The following is a 16,285-nucleotide window of genomic DNA, read 5'->3' as shown; positions in this document are numbered from 1 at the left end:
AGCACCTCCTCAATCGACTTATGCAGAATGTCTAACATCACTCTGCATTGCCTCTTGAAATGCTTCTCAATCTGTTTTTTTAATTCATTGGCCAGTACACCAGTCAGCATATCTGATGCGAATGGGATGATCCCAGCTGCCTGACCCGCCACCGCCATCTTTCCTGCTGAGGCTCGATGCAATGCCTCCGAGTCAATTAAAGAATTTCCAGCCGCAGACTTCTTAGTTGTGGACTTTTTTCACACATCTCCTTTTGGACCCCTTTACTTACTTATAAAAAGAGATTGTCCACCAAAAAACCCTGGGAACCGGGCAAAAAAACAAGTACCCTGGCGGGAGCTACCTAATGCATGACTTCCTCTTACATGCTGTCACTGGAAGTCCAAAATAATTAAAGGTTAAGTATTCAAATTAACCAGAAGAGAAAAACAAACCAAATTAAATTGAGTAAGAAAATGGGGAAAGAAGAAAATTTATTAGAAATAGATAAAATGGGGGCAGCACAGTGGCGCAGTGGTTAGCACTGCTGCCTCACGGCGCCGAGGTCCCAGGTTCGATCCCGACCCTGGGTCATTGTCCATGTGGAGTTTGCACATTCTCCCCTTGTTTGCGTGGGTTTCGCCATCACAATCCAAAGATGTGCAAGGTAGATGGATTGGCCACGCTAAATTACCCCTTAATTGGAAAAATGAATTGGATACTCTAAAATTTCCCGTACTCTAATACTCCCATACCAGCCTCCCCGAACAGGCGCCGGAATGTGGCGACGAGGGGCTTTTCACAGTAACTTCATTTGAAGCCTACTTGTGACAATAAACAATTTATATTTCAATTTATAGAAGAACAAGAAATAGATGAAATGGAAACAGCATGGGATTTTGGGGAAGTAGATACCTGAAGTACTTGCTGTTCCTGTTGTGTACGAGCAGGGTGGCTACAAAACACAATGATGGGCTGAGAGACCGGCAATGGGAAGGTGCATTACAGATTTATTCTTACTATCATTTAAATGAGGAAATGACTCTTTGACTTCTCACCCCATTTTAGAAAATGGGTTGTTCACATTCATAATTTTATTTCATTAACCTGGAAAAATAAACTACATTAACATTGCATTCAACAACTTCAAACCATACATTCTATCTCCCCATTTTGTTTCCCTTTTCCTCTTATTTTTGCTTCTTTTGTTTCTTTTCTTGCCTCATCACCATTCCCTTTGGCCAGGTAAGACCAACTCTTCTGTCATTCAATCTCTTCTGTCTTCCACATTGTTACAGACCTTCCTTTAATCCTTGGCCCCCCATCCCTTCCTCAAAACCTATTACATCTCTAACTTTACCCTGTTCTGATGAAAGGTTATTGACCTGAAACGTTAACTCTGTTGCTCTGCTAAACCTGCATTTTGAACATTTTCTGTTATTATTATAGATATTTTTATGCGTAACCTTCCTCATAATAACTAGGCATTGGTTCATATTTCTCAATGTCAACATAGTGGAATGTCCAATATACAAAGGCAGTATCCATTAGGACATGTTCCTACAGTTGAGGTAGGAGGTTCCAATGTAGGCTATAAAGACATAGACCTAACGGAAACAGAATTAACGTGCACTTAGCAAAGCAAACAAAATTGTCAATTGATAAGTATGGTCCTAACATCCATATTGGATTTACTGTAACAACACTGACTCGTCTTGATATTGGTCTCGAGCTTATTATACTTTCCCACACCACTATCCAGATCTCAAGCTGCAGGGAGGCCTAATGTGCCACACACCTTACCAATAGGCAACAAAGGCTGTCAGGTGCTCAAAATCCTGGATTATTAAGTTTTCTGAAATCAAAGTCAGTTATAGGACCCCAAAGTACAAACAGCTGTTGATTCAGAAGCTCTGAAGGTGCACACTTACTTTCCCTGGTCAGGTGTCCTTTGAAGCATGGAAGATACTCTCAGCAGTGTATTATGGTCCTTCAGCTGTGATAGAACGTCAAGTAAGATAACAATCGAACGGTTCATATGGGAGGCAAAACTGCCAGGGCGGTCAATTTCATCCACAGGAATACGCCAGATTCCCTGCAAAGAAAAAAAAAGTTTGATTTGTTTAGTCGTCAGGTTTAAAATTAGGGAGATAATGTCAGAAATACTTGAATCCATGATTTCAAAACATTACACTAAATTACCACATTGCTTACAGCGGAGGGAGAATTCAGTCCTATTTGCTCCATATTATGTAATTTTCAGAAAAGCTGAGCAATCCCAGGACAGATAGATTTCCATGGGTTACTGGAGAGATCATAACTCAACAATCCCACCCAATAATACAAGGTCACAGAAATAGACAGAAGTTACATCATGGAAAGAAGCCATTCAGCCTAACCTGCTGGGGATTACCCTCCACGTGAGAAAAAAGCTCCAATCGCTCTGTCCCCATTATCCCTTCACCTTCATCCAACTATCTAATCTTCAATGTTGAAAGTTTCTGCCTTAACCTCTCATCCTACAAATAAACTCACGTCTCACAACTCCATGTGTAATGGAATTTCTCCTGCCTTTTATTACCCCTCAACTACTTGAAACAGTCTGGTTCTATACACACCCTGCCTGATCTTGTCAAAGTTTTGAATGCTTCCGTCAAATTACCAGCTTCTCGAGGGCAATTAAGGATTGACATCAAATGCCAATAAGACTCTCATCCTACGAATGAATAAAGAAAACCAATAATCTGCAGTGTGATAACAAAAAGCCATTTTTAAAAAGTCTTTTGTTGTACTTTTATCTCAACAACCAGACAATATTCTAGTGAAACTGTGTACACCCGCTATAAAACCTCACCATGCTCCAAATAGTGTAGAGCCAGAATGGCACATACTACACTGAAATATTATTAAAGTTTCATATAGACATATCACCTCCTCTTGGCTTTTACATGCTCGTGATAAAATCTAGAGTCCAGTGGGTTTTAAAAAAACAGCCATATCAACCTGAAATATTGCCTTTCATATTCTGTAAATCTATACTCGAGTCTCTTTGTTCTTCCACAACGCCCTGCCTACTTTCAGAGTATAATTACTGCCGTTATTTGTTTTAAACCAAAATGCATCACCTCACATTTACTGACATTGAATTCCATTTGCTCATTTTTAGGAAGAGGAAGGAGCAGTGCTCCAAAAGCTCGTGTTTGAAACAAACCTGTTGGACTTTAACCTGGTGTTGTAAGACTTCTTACTGTGTCCAAATACACAGTGGACAGAAATAGGCTCAAAACTGAACCACATGGAACACTTTTATTCACTTCCAACCAATCTGTAAAGTTGCCTTTGACATCTACTCTGTTTTTTCCCTCTAAGCAGTTTTTAATCCAGCTTGCTATGATTCCATTAATTCTACACCGTCCCCTGCCACATGGTACCCTATTAAAAAATAAAATCAGGCTTGCAAATGATCTTTAATACAAGAATGATACATTTTTAACACGCTGCTCATTTTAAAGAGGTATTTAACTACTGAAAGAGCAAAGCAACTTTTCTATTTAAGAGATTTTCCAGAGGATGAAGTTTGGAAAGCCAATGCTTTAATGATGTAGGAACTATCATCACAACGCTAGCTTTATGTCGTTTGTATGGAGGAAGCTTGTGAAGACCTCAATTTTATTCAGCTGTTTTATATATCAAATTACAGATATCTTAGCAGACAATGTTGGAAGTACACAGTAGGAATGGCAGCAGCCATGGAGAGAAATCAAGTTAACTCAGTTCGGATGTAGGATCACCGACCTGAAACGTTAACTATGATTCTAACTCCACAGATGCTGCCAGACTTGCTGATTATTTACATAGAACATACAACTTTACGTTTCTATTTTAGATCCCTAGCACCTGTAGTACATTGTTCTTATACAAATATCTGAGCCTGTTTAAGGAACTTTTCTGTATTTTTATTTTAAACTTGAGGGAAATTTCAGAGTGGTGATGCTCTAGAGGGTGGGCAGAATAATGGTAGTTTTACTCAGCAGCTGGTTGTATTTAATACTGACAATGGGATGACAAGAGTTCATTTCCCAGCATTGACATCTCACTTCATGAAGTGCATAGAAATTCTGATTGACTGGGTTCAACATGTCAGAAAGAGTCAGAACTTAAAGGTCACTTCAAATTCTGTATATTTCCAATGTTTATCAATTCAGATTTTTGGAATGGAGGGCCTGGGGACGGGGGAAATGCAGGGTCTGGGGAGTTGGAGGAATACAGGAAATGGAGACAGAGTGGGGGTATAATGCATGGGGGAAAGAAATACAGGCGTTGCAATGGGGGAGTGGTAGAATACAGGGTCTGGGAAGGGAGCAGAATACAAGGTCTGGAGAATGGGAGATTGGATACAGGCCTGGAGAATGAGAGGTCACAGGGCCTGGGAAGAGGGGTGATACAATTAAAGCTGTCAATCAATATACCGTTCAAATATGACACAAGCTTGGCCAATCGTAATGGCTGCAACGATAAACAAAGCCAAAATTCAACCCAAGGGCTGGAATTTCTCCTTTGTTTAGCAGCGCGGTAGCATGGTGGTTAGCATAAATGCTTCACAGCTCCAGGGTCCCAGGTTCGATTCCCGGCTGGGTCACTGTCTGTGCGGAGTCTGCACGTCCTCCCCGTGTGTGCGTGGGTTTCCTCCGGGTGCTCCGGTTTCCTCCCACAGTCCAAAGATGTGCGGGTTAGGTGGATTGGCCATGCTAAATTGCCCGTAGTGTCCTAAAAGTAAGGTTAAGGGGGGGTTGTTGGGTTACGGGTATAGTGTGGGTTTGAGTAGGGTGATCATGGCTCGGCACAACATCGAGGGCCGAAGGGCCTGTTCTGTGCTGTACTGTTCTATGTTTACAATTCATGCAGGGAAATCTCTCTTGTCCTGCACTCATCCAGCCATCCTGTTTAGTGTTGATATCAAACAGAGAGATAACAAAGCATATGAAGCATGGTTTTATTAATGGGTGTTTATTAAAGGGAGTTTCAGGATTTTGGCCCAATGACAGAGAAGCAACAACAATATATTTCTAAGGTGAGCAATTTGGGAGGGTAATTTACAGGTGGTGGTGTTGGTGGTGTTCCCAAATATCTGCTGCCCTTGTCCTTCTAGAGCTAGGGTCCCAGGTTCAATTCACGGCTGGGTCACTGTCTGTGCGGAGTCTGCACGTTCTCCCTGTGTCTGTGTGGGTTTCCTCCGGGTGCTCCGGTTTCCTCCCACTAGTCCCGAAAGACGTGCTGTTAGGTGAATTGGGCGTTCTGAATTCTTCCTCCATGTACCCGAACAGGCGCTGGAATGTGGCGACTAGTGGCTTTTCACAGTAACTTCATTGCAATGTAAGTCTACTTGTGACAATAAAGATGATTAAGATGGTTGGACCACAACCACCTAGCTTTGTGCTAGTTATGACTCCAGCCGGTGGGGGATTCTACCCCAGCATTCACATTAACTCCAGTTTTGCCAGGGCTCCTTGATGTCACACTCAGTCAAATACTGCCTTGATGTCAGGGGCAGTCACTCAGCCTCATCTGAGTGAACCTGGTGGAACTCAAACTGAGCATCAGTGAGCAGGTCATTGTTAAGCAAATGCCACTTGACAACACTTTGATGACCCTTTCCATCACTTTACTGATGATCGAGGGTGGACTGATGGAGGGGTAATTGACTGTGTTTGATTTATCCTGCATTTCGTGCACAGGACATACCTGGGCAATTTTCACATTGTCGGGTAGATAGCAGCGTTGTAGCTGTATTGGAATAACTTGGCTCGGGGCACCTCAATTTCTGGAGCACAAGGCTGGAGTATTGTCAGTGCCCATAGACTTTGCAGTATGAGGTGCCCTCAGCCGTTTCTTGACATCATGTGGAGTGAATCGAATTGACTGAAGACTGACATCTGTGATGCTGGGGATCTCTGGAGGAAGCAGAGTTGAGTCATCCACTCAGCACTGTTACGAATCCTTCAGTTTTTTCTTTCACACTGATGTACTGGGCTCCTCCATCACTGAGGATTGATATTTGTGGAGCCTCCTACTCCACTGAGTTGTTTTGTCCATCACCATTCAAGACTGGATGTAGCAGAATTACAGAGCTTAGATTTGATCTGCTTATTGTGGAATTGCTTAGCTCTGTCTATTACTTGCTGATTATGTTGTCTGGCATGCAAGTAATAATAATAATAACTTTCTATTAGTGTCACAAGTGGGCTTACATTAACACTACAATGAAATTACTGTGAAAATCCCCATGACGCCACACTCTGGTGCCTGTTAGTGTACACTGAGGGGAAAATCAGAATGTCCAATTCACCTAATAAGCACGTCTTTCGGGACTGTGGGAGGAAACCGGAGCACCCAGAGGAAATCCACACAGACACAGGGAGAATGTGCAGACTTCGCACAGACAGTGACCCAAGCGCCCGGGTCCCTGGCGCTGTGAAGCAACAGTGCTAACCACCGTGCTACCATGCCACCCATAGTCCTGTGTTGTAACTTCACGAGGTTTTTAGGTATACCTGGTGTTGTTCCTGGCATGCCCTTCTGCTCTTCATTGAATCTGATATAAGGGATGATGGGTTTTAATTATAGAACTTAAAACTTGATGTAAGAATCTTAAAGTCAAAGAGGTTAATTATAAGTGTTCAAATTATGAGGTTCTGATAGGTTAATAGGGGAAAAACATTTCTACATGGTGGGTGGGTAACTAGAAGGATTACTTTAATAACACCACTAAAGAATGAAGGAAGAGGTCACTTTTTTCATATTAAAAGTAAGTTAAGATGTGAAACAGTTGTGGAATTCAATTTTTTTTAAAAGCTATTATCGATTCTAAGTTGATAAATAAATGTATTTGAAAACAGATCAAATTCAAAGGTAACGGGAAAAAGCAGAGCTTTGGAGCTAGCGGTTAGCTCATCAGAACTGGCATAGATACAGATGTCATGAGCTGAATGGTCTTCTCTGACATTGTAAAGTTCTATAAGATCACTGAAAGGACCTATAGCACTCACCTCTGCAGCTAGGGTTTTGACTGGCTGTCATCGCCTCGGACAGCTCTGACGATTGGCATGCAGGGGGGTCTGTGAGGAAGCTGTAAGCCAGGTCAGCTAATCAGTTAAATACTAGTATTTAGTTGATCTGAATGTTAGTGAATGCTGAACTGGTTGGTTGAAGAGAGAATGATCAGCAGAATTCAATAATTTAACACCTCTTAATACCCTGCAAATGTCTATGACCGATGGCTGGGTGGGGCAGGGGGAAGTGCTCATTTGTGGTAAACAATGTGAGCTAAAGAATGAGGAAGACAGAAGACAAAGACCAAAGTAACAGGCAAGAAAAAAGTTCATTTTGAGGAAATAAGAAAACACTCCGGCACTAGGGTACTTTGGTTACCCTCGAGCCATCTACCCCTGACTCAGTTGCATTGCTCACTTCATCAGCATCTAAAATTTCATACCCGTTAGACAACTCCAATTGTCTTTGTGCGGCAGAAAAGTCCAGTTTAAAAATAAGAACCAACAACATGATCAAGTTTTTCAATGTGTACAGTGTTGGATTTCTGTTTTGTGTCAGCATAACCCGACAGTACAAAAAGGGAAAGGACTTTATCGGTAGTTATTATACATATGTGAATTTATGTTCTAAAAACAAGTGGATAGTCTGTGTTAAGTAACTGCACTGATCTCTGGATAATCTAGCGATCTATCAGCACGGTAGCAGAAGGGCAGCACGGTAGCACAAGTGGTTTGATGTGTTGGGCTGGCTGGGTCGATGTAGACTGCACTTGATGCAGTGTAGCGAGAGACAGACTTCCAACACTTGATGAGATGCAACATGATTTTATTTAACATCTAAACTATTTTACATGTTCAACTGTGGGTTGACACTATGCTGACTTGAATGGAGACCTGACACTAGCCTGACCAGACTTACTAGCTACCACATGGTGTTTGCACTGGCTAGCTCACGAGCTCTGACTGTCTCAGAGGCTGGGTCCCGAGAGAGCGGGAAACCTGGTGCCCTCTGGCTTTATAGTGGTCGTGTCCTGTCTGGTGATTGGCTGCTGTGTTCTGTGTGCTTACTGGTCATCCTCTGTGTCAATCACTGTCTGTCTGCACTCCATTATATACATATGTATATTATGACATGGTGAGCACTGTGGCTTCACAGCGCCAGGGTCCTAGGCTCGATTCCCTGCTGGGTCACTGTCTGTGAGGAGTCTGCACGTTCTCCCCGTATCTGCCTGGGTTTCCTCTGGGTGCTCCGGTTTCTTCCCACAGTCCAAAGACATGGAGGTTAGGTGGATTGGTCATGAGAAATTGCCCTTAGTGACCAAAAAGGTTAGATGGGGTTATTGGGTTATGGGGATAGGGTGGAAGTGAGGGCTTAAGTGGGTCAGTGCAGACTCGATGGGCCGAATGGCCTCCTTCTGCACTGTATGTTCTATGTATCTAGGAAAGATAAACTAGAAAAAAGTGGCAGAGAGATTGAACAGCAACACTTGAAGTGATGAATAGTATTCTGGAGAAATATTCTCTGCTAGAAAAACAAGAACAGACTAGCCAATAATGAAACACTAAGGATGAATAAACGGAAATGATGGTAAACCTAAAACTAAACAAAAGTGCAAACACCAGATACCTGGACAACAAAGAAGTGGATAACAAAAGGTAACAGTGGGAAGAAGTCAAAAAGAATTAAAAAGGCAAAGTGGAACTACATATAACATTTTCATGAAATATAATAAATAGTGAAGTATTCTACAAATGCAAGCAACCAAAGGAAAATTCAGATAGCAAAAGGGAAGCACAAACTCTCTCACAATGACAGCAAAATTACAGAAATAATAAAAATGAATTTGCCTTACTATTTACCAGAGGGAGGTGTAATTAATAAACTATTCAAATTAAAAGGATAAAATCCCTGGTTTAAATGCACTGCATCCGCATGTACTAAAAGAAGAAAGGATCGATAAAAAGAACAGAGGGAGTATAAACATTTTAGTATTTTATCTGAGTGCCAGAGGACTGGAAGGCAGTGAATGATATTCTTGTATTTAAAATTCGAGATAAAACAAGTCCAGGAAACTATAGACCAGTTAACATCAGTAGTAGGAAGAATATCAAGAAACCAAAACAAAATAGTGAGGAGAAGAAACTGAATTTAGCAGTAAAGGTTGTTTGTGACTAACCACGATGAATTATTTGAACTGCCAGAAAGAGCAGATAAACAGTAATGAAATAGCTGTGATGTATTTTTATTTTTTAAAAAAGCTTTCATTAAGATAACACAAAGTAAATACTTTACTAACGTTAGAAATGTGGAATCAGAGGAGAAGTAGCAGAATGGATAACAAACTGGCTACAAAACAGAACAGAATAAGGGTTCAAGGTATTTACACAGATTGGTGGAAGATGGGAAATGGAGTTCCACAAAAATTGGTGCGGGGTCCAGTAATGTTGGCATCATAAATGATTTGGACCCACTCATCATGTGTGGATGGCACTAAATCGGGGGTGCAGTTGATTCTGATGAAGATTGTGACTAAAAACAAGATGTTAATAATTGCATAATGTGAACACAAGCAGAAAAAGAATTACAATTTAGGTAAATGAACGTTGGTGTATTTTGATAGGGGATGGGCAGGAGAGGATTGGTGGGGCATTTAAATCCACAAAACGCAGTAAGTGAATACAAATCCACGGTGAATGTCTGTTTCAACTGAGGTGAGTTTGTGGGAGCGCGAATGACACATAATTTGGAGAGGCAAATCAATCATTATAATTTTTTAATGAGGCTCCATTTCTGATTTTTGGCAGACATTTAATTTCAACATTGGCTGACCAGGTTTTCCAGGGCTTGGGAAACCCAGAAGCTAAGGGGGGCAGATCCAACAGGTAAATGTTTTTTTATAGCACTGCATGCAGGATTGAAGCAGTGATTTCCCTTGTCACTCAAGCAAATCTTCTACCGTCACCAGCGAAGCCTCTCCTTCCATGTTTATTAGTGCTCCCCTCTCCATCCCAAAATGATGATTTAATTCTCCGCCATTAAGCTGCAAAGTTTCTCAGTTGCCTCAGACGATCCTTTTTTAAAATAAATTTAGAGTGCCCAATTAATTTTTTCAAATTAAGGGGCAATTTAGCGTGGCCAATCCACCTAACCTGCACATCTTTGGGTTGTGGGGGCGAAACCCATGCAAACACGGGGAGAATGTACAAACTCCACACGGACAGTGACCCAGAGCCAGGATCAAACCTGGGACCATGACGCCGTGAAATAGCAGTGCTAACCACTGCGCCACCGTGCTGCCACCCTCAGGGTATCTTAATGGTCAACGGCTGTGGTTTTCGATTGCAGGCTTTCCATGTTCAGGAGTTAGGGAAAGGAAGATGTTTATTTTTGTTTGTTGAAATAATTCAACAATTGTGAAGTATTACATAGAATTTACAGTGCAGAAGGAGGCCATTCAGCCCATCGAGTCTGCACCGGCTCTTGGAAAGAGCACCCTACCCAAGGTCAACACCTCCACCCTATCCCCATAACCTATCAACCCCACCCAATACGAAGGGCAATTTATCATGGCCAATCCACCTAACCTGCACATCTTTGGATTGTGAGAGGAAACTGGAGCACCCAGAGGAAACCCACGCACACACGGGGAGGATGTGCAGACTCCGCACAGACAGTGACCCAAGCCGGAATCGAACCTGGGACCCTGGAGCTGTGAAACAATTGTGCTATCCACAATGCTACCGTGCTGCCCACGTATAAATATAGTATTAAATTGGGTTATTTATGCCAATCTATTTCTTTAGTTGAGAGGAAAATGCACAATCAAACTCAAGATTAAAACTGAATCCTTTGCAATCCACCCTTTTGTACACATTTCAATTTTTTTACTTCAGAGGAAGAGAATTAGTGTAGTTATTGAATTTGATAACAACTAAGGTTTCTGTACCACTTTTGACAAATGCGCTGTTCAGAACAAAGCTTCAGACATTTAAAACAATCCTGGGACTCCCTCCGTAACAGCACTGTGAGTGTTCCTGCACCGTATGGACTGCAGCTCACCACCACCTTCTCAAGGGGAAATTAGGAATGGACAATAACCTGCCAGTGACACTCATCACATGAAAGAATAATTCCCTCTTGATTGTTCCTTAGTATCACAGATCTATCACTGTTGCAGCATCAGTGAATTCAGCGGAGATCTATTTCAAAGCCTGTTTCAGAAAAAAATGGACAATTAACCAGATTGACGAGGTCTCGAGCTGACTAAGGCTGCCAAAAGAGGAGATGGGAGGCCTAGGTACACCCAGAATTGATTCACAGGATTGTTGCTTGCACTTCAACTTTGTCCAGTGACCTGGAATGATGATCAAGCTGAGCTTTGTTCACCAGCAACGGAAGCTGAACCTGTGACTACGCAAGGGCTCAAATCGGGACCACTTTCAACTCATATCCTGATGGCAGAAATATTGCATCGCAGGCAACTGGTTACTGCTATTCCAGCAGACACAGCCTGGGAAACAGCAAACACCAGGAAAAATATTTGTACTCTGCAGCTGTCTCATCAGCAGGTAGACATTGGAGTTATGCTCGATACAGTGCCTGTATTGCTAATAGGAGTCACTGAGCCTAATCCCAGTCCATCAAGAACAAAGAGATGTAATGCAGTGAATTATTCCACAGGTAGGTTAAGAGAAGATAAAAGCTTCCATATCAAAGGTCACATTAATGTTCACAATATCAAAAAGCCCTGGTAAAACTCAGTGCATCTCCTTTTAACATGACACTAATGAGCTTCACATTCAGTAATGTAAAATGTAAAAGGAGTTCATAGTATAATTTAGACAGGTGAGGGATCTGTAATTACTATTCTGGTTGAAAACCACCAATAGCTGACTTTTAAAAGAAAACAGAAATTATTTATTTTCATGCATCAAGTAATTCTACCGGTCTGGGACCGTGCTGCCATCTTTCACTGCTTGACTATGCTGTGCTGGAGACTTTCCTGGTAACGTTCTACAGTGCAGCTGTATGCCCAAAATGAATAACAGTCATGATACAAAGCAAGTAATGTTATTTCCCAGTAAAGTGCTTCACAGGTTAATTTATTCCTTGAAGCCATTATCACAGAGAAGAATTATATATGCCCAGGAAGTCAGTCTGTGGTGCTCATAGAATCCTTACAGTGCAGGCCATTCAGCCCATCGGGTCTGCATGGGCCCTCCAAAAGAGCACCCTACCCAGGCCTAATCCCCACCCTAAGCCCTCAATACAACCCAACCTATGGACACTAATGTGGTGATATGTCATGGGCGATATCATAGTTGGATAGCGTGTGACCTCCAACCAGCAGGCGGCAGTACAGACACCCCATGCAGTCTCTAGATAGTAATAACATTTTATTGTCACAAGTATGAAGGTACTGTGAAAAGCCCCTAGTCACCACATTCCGGCTCCTGTTCGGGTAAGCTGGTATGGGAATTGAACCCGTGCTGTTGGCCTTGTGGTTACCACAGTTGCTTCACAGCTCCAGAGTCCCAGGTTTGATTCCCGGCTTGAGTGACTGTTTTTTGCGGTGTGTACAAGTTCTCCACTGTCTGTGTGGGTTTCTTCCGCGTGCTCCGGTTTCCTCCCACAGTCCAAAGATGTGCAGGTTAGGTGGATTGGCCGTTAGTTAGTGTCCAAAAAGGTTACTGGATTACAGAGTTAGGGTGTAGGTGTGGGCTTAGGTAGGGTGTTCTTTCCAAGGGCTGGTGCAGACTCGATGGCCCGAATGGCTTCCTTCTGCACTGTAAATTCTATGATACACTCTAAGATACAAACCAGTTGTTTAGCCCACTGAGCTAAACCAGCCCCTAGCTGACCAAGGTCTTGTGATCGGGACTGGGATATAAAGTGAGACACATCTGGCCATCGACAGAGGGTAATAAGACGTACATGTGAATGGTCAGTGCTAGGTGCAAGTTCCAGAGAAGTAGTTAGCAGACTCCATGATAATGTGATCTGTATCAGATTGCTATCTTACCACAAGAGACTCAATAAAAGATTCTGGTTTGGACAAGTCAAAGTGTTTGGTGAGTTCCTTCGTGAAGTACAAACGACCAAACACAACAACTAAGGGACAATTTATCATGGCCTATCCATCTAACCTGCACATCTTTGGACTGCGGGAGGAAGCCAGAGCACCGGAGGAAACCCAGGAATACACAGGGAAACATTTCAAGCTCCACACACAGTCACCCGAGGAATCAAATCCATGACCCTGGAGCTGTGAGACAGCAGTGCTAACCACTATGTGGCTGTGGTGTAGTGCAGGGAGTGTCAGGTCGTGCAGTGTGGGATCGTGCGGTGCGGGGAGTGTGGGACCGTGCAGTGCAGGGGGATGTCGAATCGTGCGGCGTGGGTGTGTGGGATCGTGCAGTGCAGGGGGATGTCGAATCGTGCGGCGTGGGTGTGTGGGATCGTGCAGTGAAGGGGGGTGTCGAATTGTGCAGGGGGATGTCGAATCGTGTGGTGTGGGGGTGTGGGATCGTGCGATGCGGGGGTGTGGGATCGTGCGATGCGGGGGTGTGGGATCATGCGGTACGGGGGTGTGGGATCGTGCGGTGCGGGGGTGTGGGATCGTGCGGTGCGCGGGTGTGGGATCGTGCGTACGGGGGTGTGGGATCGTGCTGTGCGGGGGTGTGGGATCGTACGTGCGGGTGGTGTGGGATCGTGCGGTGCGGGGGGGTGTGGGAACGTGCGGTGTGGGGGTGTGGGATCGTGCGGTGCGGGGGTATCGGATCGTGAGATGCGGGGGTGTGGGATCGTGCGGTGTGGGGGATGTTGGATCGTGCAGTGTGGGGGGTGTCAGCCTGTGCAATGTGGGGGGTGTCGGATTGTGCAGTGTGGGGGGTGTCAGACTGTGCAGTGTGGGGGGTGTCGGACTGTGCAGTGTGGGGGGTGTCGGACTGTGCAGTGTGGGGGGGTGTCGGACTGTGCAGTGTGGGGGGTGTCGGACTGTGCAGTGTGGGGGGGTGTCGGACTGTGCAGTGTGGGGGGTGTCGGACTGTGCAGTGTGGGGGGTGTCGGACTGTGCAGTGTGGGGGGTGTCGGACTGTGCAGTGTGGGGGGTATCGGACTGTGCAATGTGGGAGCTGTCGGACTGTGCAATGTGGGAGCTGTCGGACTGTAAAATGTGGGAGGTGTGGGATCGTGTAGTGTGGGAGCTGTCGGACTGTGCAATGTGGGAGCTGTCGGACTGTGCAATGTGGGGGGTGTGGGATCGTGCGGTGCGGGGGTGTGGGATCGTGCGGTGTGGGGGTGTGGGATCGTGCGGTGCGGGGGTGTGGGATCGTGTGGTGCGGGGGTGTGGGATCGTGCGGTGCGGGGGTGTGGCATCGTGCGGTGCGGGGGTGTGGGATCGTGCGGTGCGGGGGTGTGGGATCGTGCGGTGCGGGGGTGTGGGATCGTGAGGTGCGGGGGTGTGGGATCGTGAGGTGCAGGATCGTGCGGTGTGGGAGTGTGGGATTGTGCGGTGCGGGATCGTGCGGTGCGGGGGGTGTGGGATCGTGCAGTGTGGGGGGGGTGTCGGACTGTGCGATGTGGGAGGTGTCGGACTGTGCAGTGTGGGGGGTGTCGGACTGTGCAGTGTGGGGGGTGTCGGACTGTGCAGCGTGGGGGGTGTCAGACTGTGCAGTGTGGGGGGTGTCAGACTGTGCAATGTGGGAGCTGTCGGACTGTGCAGTGTGGGGGGTGTCAGACTGTGCAATGTGGGGGGTGTCAGACTGTGCAGTGTGGGGGTGTCAGACTGTGCAGCGTGGGGGGTGTCGGACTGTGCAGCGTGGGGGGCGTCGGACTGTGCAGCGTGGGGGGTGTCAGACTGTGCAATGTGGGAGCTGTCGGACTGTGCAGTGTGGGGGGTGTCAGACTGTGCAATGTGGGGGGTGTCAGACTGTGCAGTGTGGGGGGTGTCAGACTGTGCAGCGTGGGGGGTGTCGGACTGTGCAGCGTGGGGGGTGTCAGACTGTGCAGTGTGGGGGGGTGTCAGACTGTGCAGCGTGGGGGGCGTCGGACTGTGCAGCGTGGGGGGTGTCGGACTGTGCAGCGTGGGGGGGTGTCAGACTGTTATGTGTGGGGGGGTGTCGGACTGTGCAGCGTGGGGGGTGTCAGACTGTGCAGTGTGGAGGTGTCAGACTGTGCAGTATGGGAGGTGTCAGACTGTGCAGCGTGGGGGGTGTCAGACTGTGCAGTGTGGGGGGTGTCAGACTGTGCAATGTGGGGGGTGTCAGACTGTGCAATGTGGGAGCTGTCAGCCTGTGCAGTGTGGGGGGTGTCAGACTGTGCAGTGTGGGGGGTGTCGGACTGTGCAATGTGGGGGGTGTCGGACTGTACAATGTGGGAGGTGTGGGATTGTGTCGTGTGGGAGCTGTCGGACTGTGCAATGTGGGAGCTGTCGGACTGTGAAATGTGGGGGGTGTGGGATCGTGCAGTGCGGGGGTGTGCGATCGTGCAGTGTGGGATCGTGCAGTGCGGGGGGTGTGGGATCGTGCAGTGTGGGATCGTGCGGTGCGGGGGGTGTGGGATCGTGCAGTGCGGGGGTGTGGGATCATGCGGTGCGGGGGGTGTGCGATCGTGTGGTGCGGGATCGTGCGGAGGGGTGTGGGATCGTGCGGTGCGGGGGGTGTGGGATCGTGCAGTACGGGGGTGTGGGATCATGCGGTGCGGGATCATGCGGTGCGGGGGTGTGGGATCGTGCGGTGCGGGGGGTGTGGGATCGTGCAGTGCGGGGGTGTGGGATCATGCGGTGCGGGATCGTGCGGAGGGGTGTGGGATCGTGCGGTGCGGGGGGTGTGGGATCATGCGGTGCGGGGGGTGTGCGATCGTGTGGTGCGGAGGGGTGTGGGAACGTGCGGTGTGGGGGTGTGGGATTGTGCGGTGCGGGGGAATCGGATCGTGAGATGCGGGGGTGTGGGATCGTGCAGCGTGGGAGGTGTTGGATCGTGCAGTGTGGGGGGTGTCAGCCTGTGCAATGTGGGAGGTGTCGGACTGTGCAGTGTGGGAGGTGTCAGAATGTGTAACGTGGGGGGTGTCGGACTGTGCAGTGTGGGAGACTGTCGGATTGTGCAAATGTGGGATGTGGTGGGATCGTGTAGTGTGGGAGCTGTCGGACTGTACAATGTGGGGGGTGTGGGATCGTGCGGTGCGGGGGGTGTGGGACCGTGCAGTGCGGTGGGTGTGGGATCGTGCGGTGCGGGGGGTGTGGGACCGTGCATGCGGT

The 16,285-nt window shown here is 46.6% G+C and overlaps 1 protein-coding gene across 4 annotated transcripts in view; it reads right to left on the bottom strand.

The window, feature by feature from the left end:
- The window catches only part of cabin1 (calcineurin binding protein 1), a 696,151-nt gene that overhangs the window by 274,798 nt on the left and 405,068 nt on the right, over nucleotides 1–16,285 (bottom strand). For all 4 annotated transcript variants that reach the window (XM_038793568.1, XM_038793562.1, XM_038793549.1 and 1 more), the window contains one exon: nucleotides 1,911–2,074. In XM_038793568.1, coding sequence (XP_038649496.1) covers nucleotides 1,911–2,074 — 164 coding nt within the window. The remainder of the gene's footprint in view (nucleotides 1–1,910; nucleotides 2,075–16,285) is intronic.

This window comes from Scyliorhinus canicula, chromosome 1 (genome assembly GCF_902713615.1).
Source record: "Scyliorhinus canicula chromosome 1, sScyCan1.1, whole genome shotgun sequence".
Taxonomy (NCBI): Eukaryota; Metazoa; Chordata; class Chondrichthyes; order Carcharhiniformes; family Scyliorhinidae; genus Scyliorhinus; species Scyliorhinus canicula.
This window is presented reverse-complemented; position numbering and strand designations above follow the sequence as displayed.